Source organism: Octodon degus, unplaced genomic scaffold (assembly GCF_000260255.1).
Source record: "Octodon degus isolate 3935 unplaced genomic scaffold, OctDeg1.0 scaffold00054, whole genome shotgun sequence".
Lineage (NCBI taxonomy): Eukaryota > Metazoa > Chordata > Mammalia > Rodentia > Octodontidae > Octodon > Octodon degus.
The window spans coordinates 12,035,001-12,045,718 of NW_004524630.1; the positions used below are offsets into that span (position 1 = coordinate 12,035,001).

Sequence of the window (10,718 nt, forward strand, 5' to 3'; positions counted from 1 at the left end):
ACTATCCACCCCACAGTGCCCAACCCATATATACTTCTGAATCTGCTGCCCCCAGACTGAGTCTTCTACACAGTCCTAGACTTACAGGATGCTTTCTTCACGATCCCATTGGCTCTGGTAAGTCAATCCATCTTTGCTTTTAAATGGGTGGACCCCCAGATGGAAAAAAATAGCCAGTTGACCTGGACCAGATTACCTCAGGGCTATAAAAATTCACCAACCCTGTTTGATGAGGCACTGAGCAGAGACTTGCTAAATTTCTAGGAGAACATCCCCAAGTAACTGTGTTGCAATACATTGATAGCGTACTGTTGGCTTCTAACACCTATGACTTATATAAAAAACAACTGAGGACCTACTGCGAGAACTAGATAAAATGGGCTACAGGGTCTCTGCCAAAAAGGCTCAGCTTTCCCAGCTCAGGTAACACATTGGGGCTATAGGCTACAGGAAGGACAACAAACTCTGTCTAATAAACAGATTAAAGCTACATTAAAAAATCCCTGTCCCTACCACCAAATGATAGGTAAAAAAATTTCTGGGACTCCTTAGATATTGCAGGCTCTAGATCTTATGATCTCATAAGATTTACTAAAATTGCCCAGCCTCTATATGCCAGCACCAGTGGGGTTCAAAAAGAAAAACTCTGTTAAGAGTAAATCTAAACAAGATTTATTTTTAAGGCTCTAAAAAAGGCCCTTGTTTTGGCTCCTGCCCTGGTTTTTGCCTGATCTGACAAAACCATTCCAGCTTCATGTACATGAAAGAAAAAACATCACTAACGGGGTCCTAACCCAATACTTTGGGGCCCTAGAAAAGACCTATAGCCTACTTGTCTAAGAGACTAAACCCCACTGTGGCAGGTTGGCCAAATTGCCTGTGAGCCATAGCCGCCACTGATATTTTGACAAGAAAAAGCTACTAAGCTCACTTTTGGCCAGGAGCTCCAAATCATGGCTTCTCATGTGGTTGAGAGCCTTCTTAAAAACCCTCCTGACGGATGGCTCTCAAATGCACGGATTATACAACATCAAGCTTTGCTCTTAGACCCAGCCCATATTAAGTTCTTGTCCACTACAGTCTTAAACCCAGCCACCTTGTTACCAGATAATGACCCTGAGGCACCACTCCATAACTGTCTTGAGGTGCTTAATACAAAAACAAGCCTGAGAGAGGACCTCACAGACATTCCTATGGACGATCCTGATGCTACCTTGTACATCAATGAAAACAGTTTTGTCCTGAATGGGGTACGTTATACTGGGACAGCAGTGGTCACAAAAGACCAAGTGATCTGGGCCCAAGCCTTGGGACATGGGACATCTGCCCAACAGGCAGAGCTCATTGCCTTAACCCAGGCCCTCTGCTGGGGACAAAATACACAGGTGAACATCTACACTGGCAGCAGGTATGCTTCTGCTACCCTTCATGTACATGGAGCTATTTATAAAAAACGAGGTCTATTAACCACAGGTGGACACAAGATTAAAAATGCCCAAGAGATCCTAGACTTGCTTACAGCCGTGTGGCTCCCCAAAAAGGTAGCAGTTATCCACTGCCAGAGACATCAAAAGGTAAACTCTCTAGAGGGCCCCCCCCCAAAAAAAAATGCTCTGGCAGATGCCACAGCCAAAAAAGTGACACAAAAACCAGTGGGGCCACTCGACGCACTCTTGCCTGTCCTGCCACCCAGAGTGCTAGATCAGCCCACTTACTCTGATGCAGATCTTTTGTTGGCTAAAAGCTTAAAAACCACGCCAACACAGGATGGCTGGCAGATGCTGCCAGACAGCAGGATTCTCCTTCCTGAGGCACTAGGCCAAGAGCTCATTCAACAGATACAACAAGGGACTCACTTGGGAAAAAAATAAATTGGCTAAACTGTTACGAAAATCCTATTTTATACCTAAACTAAGTCAAATGACTAAAGAAACCAGCCAAAGGTGTCTCCACTGCGCCCAGGTAAGCCCCAGCAAGATTATTTCTAAACCTAGACAGCGTGCTAGATGTAGGTCTCCTGGCAAACACTAAAAAATTGATTTCACTAAAATGGGTCCAAAAAAGGGAAGATATCGCTACCTCTTTGTTTTAGTGGGTGCCTTTACTGGATGGACAGAGGCCTATGCCATCTGATCCAAGTCAGCTCTGCCAGTGACAAAAAAGTTATTGACAGAGATTATTCCCAGATTTGGCCTACCCATTACTATGGGGTCCAACAATGGTCTGGCTTTTATAGCCCAGGTTACCAAAAGTCTGTCCCAGGCCCTAAAATTAAAATAAAAACTACATTGTACATATAGGCCTCAGAGTTCAGGTCAGATTAAAAAAATAAATCAGACTCTAAAAAAACCATTTCAAAACTAGGGTTAGAGACTGGCAAAAACTGGGTGAGTCTCCTTCCTTTTGCTTTATTACAAGCCCGCTATACTTCCTATATACACAGGATCACTTCCTTTAAATCTATATATGGTTGGACACCTCCCTTAATCCCCAAACTGGGAAAAAAAATCCTGACATCCATTTTTAATCAAAAACTTGTTAAGTCCTTACAGGCTCTACAGTCTACTCTACAGGCTACACATTCCCTCTTCCGCTGTCAACATTCAAGACCAAAACAACTTGACAGTCCACTGGCTGCAAACCCTGGCTAGATGTAGGTCTCCTGGAAAACACTAAAAAAAGTGAGATCCATCCACATTGGTAGCATAAGGTAGCATAAGGTAGCATAAAAAAGTGAGATCCATCCACATTGGGACCTCACTAGATAAGACCTTATCCTGTCATCCTGAGCACGCCCACCTCCGTCAAGATAACTAAAAAGAGACACTAGATTCATCACACCCACATTAAGCTGGCTACAGTGTACGACAACTCAACAAGATGGTCAATCAAAAAGACCCCAATCCGCTCAAGGTCAAGTTAGTAGGCCAAGATACAGGCCTGGCCTAACTCTCTTTTCAGTTCTTATTATACATTATATAATACCTAAGTTTCATGTGCTGTCAGCCATACCTGCTGTCTATAATTAATTCCCATGATAACATGTGGGTAAAGATGACAAATACTCTTAATTTGTCAACTTTCTGCTTAAAACAAACCTTACATCTTCAATATGTGCTGAGTTCATGCCTAAGACCAGTATACAAGCCTATAAAAGATATTAAAAATTTAACCTTTTAGGGGCTGGAGAGATGGCTCAGTGGTCTAAAGCACCTACTTGGAACAAGCTCGGCCGCGCCCCCTGGTGGGCTGAGCTGGCCACACACACACAATAAATAAATGTTAAAAAAAAATAAATTAATTAATAAAAAAAAATAAAAGTTTAACCTTTTAAAAACACATTTCTAAACCTGCCCCATATTATGACTTGGCTAACTGGGGACCTGTCTCACATGATGTACCACCTGATGCTTTACATTTTGTTACCCCAAAGACTGTAGTTACTTTAAATAAAACTTGTGTACAATTTATAAACTATACTAAAAAAAGCTGTCACAGATTGTCAAGATTTCTAAATTGTTCTAGTCTTATAAAATAGCCATATATAAATGATAATATCTTATTACCCACTAGATGGTTTTTCACATACAATAGACATACTTTTAACTATATCCCAACTTATCTAAATAGAGTCTCCTGTTGTTTAAACAAGCTGAATATAATTCTTCTGTTTCAAGATGATTTAATGGTATACCATTCAAAAACATCATCACCCCACAAGAAAAAAAAAGTTTCTAACATCCCTCTTCCTCCTGACTATGATAATGATTAAGTCACTTTCCTGTCTGATACAAAAGCCTATATGCTATGATACTCAATGTTGTTAAAAACCTATACTTTGATAAAATAACAAAAAACATATAAAACAATTAGATTATAATGTGGCCAAAGCTCTTAATGTCACTTCAACGGCCATAGCCCTACTCAATACAAAAAAAAAATTTTAAAAAATAGACAAGCTATATTAGACAATCGGGCTGCCATAGATTATTTACTATTGTTTCACCATCAAGGATATAAAAAAATTTTTTTAAATGTGCTGTTTTAATCTATCAGATAACAGCCATCAGATACAAAATCAAATAAACATACTAAAAGAGTTAGCCCAAGATATCTGTTAAGGTAATAACTGGGGGTTATTTTCAATATCCCCCTAGATAAATAATCTGATAACTGCTCTGATTGGGCCCATGATCATATTTCTTCTGGTCCTGCTCATCGGACCTTATATAATAAACTGTTTGACTATAATATACAACAAAAAATTCAGACGATAAAATTAATAGTATTGAGATCTAACAATAAGCCTCTCACACCCCCAGACAATTCATGTTATAAGGTTTAAATAAATCAAAGATTTGATTCCCAGACAAAAACCAAGGGGGAATGTAAAGGGTTAATAGAGTTTTGTGCCTTAACTGTGGAAAATCAGAAGAAAACCCTTGTGCTTCCTGTTATCTACTCTAAAAAATATTTTCTCCCTCTTGGCTCAAGGCTGTTCAACAATAAATAACTGTTTCTTGTCAAGACAACAAACTAACACAAACTCCCTCCCCAACCATCTCCTATAACCTAGTCAGCTTAAGATATATCTTATAAAAATATACACTTATCACTAAGCTGTAAAAGACCTTTTAGTTATAAAGTTTACAACTGTGTCAAATAAATGTAGTTTCTGTTGTCCTGTGCTAGATAACAAATTTGCTTACCAAACTGGATGTGATTTCTGTTATAAATACCCCCCTGATACCTACGTTTGGGGCTGATCAGCCTTCTCCTGCGTGAGAAATGGCTGACAGACCTGAACTCAGTAAATAAAGGCTCTATTCAAATTTCTATCTGGCTGGTCTGGTTCCTAGGCTAAGTGACCCATAACACCCTGCAGGAGCCTTAGGGCAGAGAACAGTGCCTACACTTTGGAGGTATTTGACAACTATTTGTGGAATAAGTAAAGCCCTGGCTTTGCCACCTTAGATGGCTGCAGGATCCATGCTTCTTTTCCTCAGCCTCATGGACTTAATGTTTCTGCCTCAGCTTTTTGTGAGGACTTTCTGTAGAGAGCTGGAGACCTGGAATGTGGTGAGGTGTGAAGCTGGTGACAAGGGAAGGGGACACATGGTGCGAGCAGGCACTAGCTGTATTCTGCCTTTCTAAGGGATCAGTGATTCTAAGGATGCTTTTGAGAGCTCAGAGGGCAGAAAGCTGGGGAGAAACTATAAACCAACAGACCCTAGAGTAAATGAGGGGGGTCTTAACACAGCCTGAGGGAAATATAGAATATATGTGTAATTTACAGATCCACATAAAATTATACAGCTGCAATTTATCAAAAGTTGATCTGGTCCTAATATTTAATTGTAAATTGCTTTTTGTGAATGACTTTTCCATAATATCCTTTAAAAAAAAAAAAAAAAGACAGAATCTTGCTATGTAGTTCAGGCTGATCTTGAATTCTCATTGCTAGTTTAATTCCAGGCTGGCCTTAAACTAGCAATGATCCTCCTGCTTCAGCCTCCCAACCAGTGGGATCACAGGTGTACTCCACTATACCTGATTACAATATCCTTATTTTATATAAAGGTTCAAAGAAAACTTTTCTTTCTTGTGTGATGATCGTGCATCCCTTGAATACAAAACATAGACTTAAATTTCGTCCCGCTGAACACAATAGTGTTTAAATAATACTTGCGTTTGAGCCAAGAATGTTGGTATGACTGATTTGGTCTTTTACTAGTAGTGTGACTTTCGGGAAATTATTTAAATAAGCTCCTATTATTTAAATAAGCCTCAACCTCCTTGCCTGTAAAATCAGGTAACAGGAAGAACCGAGTTAGGGTTGCACACAAAGCTCTTAGCAGTGTCACGCCCTTTAAGCACTATACAAATATGGTCCGGCAGAACACACTCCGCAAACGTGGCAGGCGCTTACGTCTCCTTTCAGTGCCCTGCCTAGTTTTCCCTTCTGATTCTTAACTGACACTCCTGCAGAAGCTCAGAATTAGAAGCATGCAAGGAGATCCACCTCCATTACTGAAATTTCAACGGAAGTCTCGTTAAAGTGTCCGTTTATCACTATATTTCGACCTCAAGGCTGACAGATCAATACCCCCCTCCTCGTCTGATGACAGTTTCTGGCGCATGGAATGCTGGGGGTTGTAGTCTGAGCTCTGAACTCTGCTCCTAGAGTGTGGCGGAGCCGAGCTCTAAGAACTACAACTCCCAGGGTCCCACGCAATAGCGTAGCCTGCTGCGGGGCACGGAGGGTATCCAAGATGGCGGCGCCCATGTTCAGGGTTTGGGATGCAAAAGGAACCGGGAAAGCGGCTCTTGGAACGAACGTGGTTCTGTTGCCTGCCGTGGGCCGGGGAAACCAACGTGAGGTCCTCTACGGATCAGAAATCCCGCGAGTCCGACCTATAGACCGTTCTCAGGTGACAGGCTATTGGCGAATCTAACCTTTGCCCTCCTTTTCCTTCTCCGGGAATCGGCCTCGGGGAGGGTCGTGGGCAGGGTGTGAGATCTCTCCTCTCCCAGGCCGGTGCGGGACGTCTGGAGCCATGAAGACCGACGCCGCAATCTCCGCGGGCCCGCTGAAGGGGCTCGCGGGGCCCCTGCGCAGCAGCGAGCCGGCGCGCACGGCCCCGGCGGCGCCCCCGGCGCTGCACCTGCTGGAGGAGGCGGCCGACCTGCTGGTGGTGCACCGCGACTTCCCCGGCGCGCTGGAGACCTGCGAGCGCGCCTGCCGGAGCCTGGCCCGCGACGCCCTGGCCGGGGAGCCCGCCGCCACGTACGAGCTGGACTCTGCGCCTTTCCCGGTGCTTTGGGGGAGGGACTCGGGGTCGCGGGATTTCTGCCCCTGCCAGGTTGTGCTAAGTGCTGAACAGCGAGCAGGTTCGGAAGGGACGGGAGTCTTTCCCTAGATTTCCCCACCCTAGCCCGGACTGCTCTTGGGGCCTGGGGGTCGGTCCAGGTAGGAGCGGCGGTGCGGTGGTGCCCTTGAAGGGTGGATTCGAGAATTACCCTAGAGGAAATCTTGGTCCCACGTTGCTCTTTCTAATGCTGGCTCTGGCAGTTGGAGGTATTTTTGTGTGGCTTGTAAAGCTGGGGTAAAGCCACACCAGGGAAGTCATAGCTGATCCCAGAGAAACCAGCAGGAGCCCAGGTTGTGTTTTTAGGTGACCGGAGGGACCTTGCTTTGTAATGCTAAAAGGCCAGCGGTGAGCTCCTGTACTTAAACGCAGCCAGAAAACTTGCTCCAAGCCCATTTCTTCACTAAGTTCTCTGCTTTGACTAATGTGCCTGTGTTGAGTGTTGTCCTTTTCCACTCAGGATTACCCTTTCTGTTCATTCCAGTTGGATTTCACCTGTGCAGAAGCCCGTTCGGTTCTAGGCGGCTTGGGGCCTGGAGGGAAGGGGTGACTGAGAGACCAATCTTTAGAACTGGTAGCTGCTGAGTTAGGAGGTGGAGAACAGTCTCAGGGAAAAGGGAGAAGTAAACACTGAGGGAACCACCTCTAAACCCGAGGTTGTCTTTCCCCCACAACAGCTCCTTGGAGGCGAAGTGTTCCTTGTGTGTTGTGGGGATCCAGGCCCTCGCAGAAATGGATCGGTGGCAAGAAGTCCTCTCCTGGGTGCTTCAGTATTACCAAGTCCCTGAAAAGCTGCCCCCTAAAGTCCTGGAGCTGTGGTAGGTCCTTGTTGCTGGTACTGGGTTGGTGCAGGAACGAAAGAATTTTCTTGTCCTCTCCTGAGTCAGGGGCGGATGGTTCTTCTTTCCTTTTCCCTACTATTTTCCTCCAAAGCTAGTTGTCATCCTTTTTTCAGATCTCAGACCATAGCAATAGAGGATAAAGAAGAAGGAATTTAGGAGTAGGACAGAGAAAAAAAGAAGAGGGGATATGGAATAATGAGTGGGTGACAAGTGGACAGAGCCAAAAGTGCTGCTACTCCTTAGGCATTCCTAATTTTTTTCTCTTCTCCTTTTTAAAATTTTCAGTCAGGGTCTTGCTATGTAGCTCAGGCTGGGCCTCAAGCTAACTAAGTCCAGGCTGGCCTTCAAGCTTGCAAAGACCATCCTGCCTCAGCCTCCCAAGTATTAGGATTACAGGTGTGTGCCACCACACTTGGCTAAAAGTCCCTGATTGTTAATGGCGTCGCCATTCCATAGGGCAGGGTTGGAGGACACAGGATGGGGTAGGGGGGTGGATAGGAAAGGTGTGGTAAACATAAGAAATGAGTGACCTGTGGAGCCCTGACTCTTCTTTTTTGGGGGTTTGGATTATTTGGGATACAGCATTCTTTTGTACAGCAAGATGCAAGAGCCTGGAGCCATGCTGGAGGTGGCCAGTGCCTGGCTCCAAAACCCAGGCAACCAAGGCCTTCCCGAATATGGAGTGTTGGCTGAGCTCCACCTGCAGCGCGTCCTGCTACCTCTGGGCCACTTGTCAGAGGCAGAGGAGCTGGTGGTGAACTCCACAGCCTTTGGTGTGGAGCGACGGCTGGAAGTGCTCCAGGCCGTTCATACAGCAAGGCAACAGCAGAACAGCACGGAACAGAAACAGGACCTCTCGGGCTGCCAGGAGGTGCCGAAGGTGAACCAAGGAGGTAGGACACTGTGGAGTGGAGGTGTGGGTCTTCCATGCACCTGGGTCTTCCAAGACTTTCCTGAGCATGTGATGCAGTTCTTTGTATGACCAGCTGTTTTGTCATAGATTAGGATACCTGTTGGGTGGCTTAACAGAGCTGGGCCAGACCTTCTGAAGTTGGCAGCAGAAGGAGAAGCCCTGTTGGGAAGGTGTTGCCAGGTTTCCAAGCCCTGACTCTTGTCTCCTGAATGTCACCTTACTTTTAGATCTGTTGCTGGCACCATGCTGGTCCCAGTGCAGGGCCCACTGGGACATGCTTTGGGTTAGCCAAGAAACTAACAGTTACCTGATAACTTGCCTTAGGAAGTGAAATTTACTTATCTTCAGTTCCCTTGCTGGTGCCCAGTGTCCTGTCTGCCTTCTTAACTAGGGCTTTTGATTGGCTCCAGCTGAGGCTCACCTGCCAAGTAGCCTGCAGTTTTACTCAGTGACTGCTGGTGTCATTTAAGAAGTTCCTATGGGCCGGGGATATAGCTCAGCAGCATAAGCACCTGCCTGGCAAGTGCAAGGTCCTGAGTTTGATCATAGTACTGCACAAAAAAAAAAAAAAGGTTTCTGCACAGAGGTGGGTGTGGGTAGTGTTCTGTTACAAGGAGTATTATCTATTTTTTAGCTATTAGAGAAAAGGATGTTTATTTCTGTCAAACCAGCATGTGCCAAGTACCCATGAATTAAAGTGAAGAAAATTCATGCCAGCACAGTGATCTCAGGCTTGAAGGCATGATGCAGCCCACGCTACTCTCACCATCTTTCTGTGGAATGGTTACATGTTCTTCATTCAGTACCTCTGCCATAAAAACAGTTGAAAAGTGTGCATGGGGTCTTCTGTGAATGTTTGTGTCAAAAGCAACAGTTGGTCTTCTTGCCCTGTAGCAAAGGTCACAGAGTAACGGCCTGTGTCACCTATTTATGGTCATTGGAAACCAAAATAATATTAACAACCCACATGGTACTTTTTTAAAGCTTTCAAATTATTTTTAAAAATTTTTTTTGGCAGAACCGGGGATTGAACTCAGGCCCTTGAGCTTGCCAGGCAAGCACTTATTCTACTGAGCTATCTCCCCAGCCCAAGCTTTCAAATTATTTTCACAGATATACATCACTTCATTTTCTCTTTGATTATATCCCCCTCCCCTTTTCAAAGACAAACTCACTGTGTAGTTTAGGCTGACTTTGAACTCACTGTGTAGGCCAGGCTGGCCTCAAACTCACAGCAATCCTCCTGCCTTTGCCTCCTGAGTCCGGGGATTACAGGTGTGCACCACCATGCCTGGTTGATTATCCCTATTTAACTATGGATGACCTGTGGCTTATAAACTACTAGTTAGAAGACAGGATGTATAAAATATACAGAGAAATCTCCCAGTTCAGTGGTCATAAAGGTAGAATCAAAATTGTAAACTATTGGGCCAGTGAGATAGCTCAGCAGACTAAGCGCCTGTTTAGGCAAGTGTGGGGACTGGGGTTTGATCTCCAGCACTATGTGCTGCGCTGGCCTGTGGTGGCGCATGCTTATAATCCCAGTGCTGCAGGAGGATGAAAACAGGAGGATCACTATGAGTCTGAGCTGTGTAGTGAGACCCTGTACCAAATACATTAAAAAAAAAAAAAAAAAAAGCAAACTATTTACCTTTTATCCTAATTTTCCTTTTTTTAAAAAACTAATTTTCTTTTAAAACCATCTGTTATTAATATTTAGAAGCACAAAATTACAGTTTATAGTACACTAAGAAATTGATAATAAGTTTTATTTAGAAAAATGAGTGTAAGAGAATATTATTAACTAACCATTTACAGACATCTTAAAATTTTGTGGAAAAGCCAAATAGTCCTGATTTCTTTACCTTTTTTTTTTTCCTTTACTTTGGACAGATTCTGCTTTTTATTTACTTATTTATTTTTGGCTGAACTGGGGATTGAACTCAGGCCCTTGCACTTGTTCTACTGAGCTATCTCCCCGGGCCCCAGATTCTGCTTTTTAAATTCACCTCCATCATAAGTATTTGCTAGGTCAGGCCTGGTGATGCACACCTGTAATCCCAGAACTCAGGAGGCTGAGGCAGGAGGCTTGCC

General features: G+C 44.3%; 1 protein-coding gene across 1 annotated transcript in view; it reads left to right on the forward strand.

Annotated features, from left to right (window-relative positions):
* Positions 1 to 6,263: 6,263 nt before the first annotated feature.
* Positions 6,264 to 10,718, forward strand: part of Pex26 (peroxisomal biogenesis factor 26) — a 12,327-nt gene continuing 7,872 nt past the window's right edge. The window contains exons 1-4 of the mRNA XM_004633425.2: positions 6,264 to 6,431; positions 6,535 to 6,787; positions 7,547 to 7,687; positions 8,294 to 8,604. Of these exons, the coding sequence (XP_004633482.1) occupies positions 6,558 to 6,787; positions 7,547 to 7,687; positions 8,294 to 8,604 (682 nt within the window). The 5' untranslated portion in view covers positions 6,264 to 6,431; positions 6,535 to 6,557. The remainder of the gene's footprint in view (positions 6,432 to 6,534; positions 6,788 to 7,546; positions 7,688 to 8,293; positions 8,605 to 10,718) is intronic.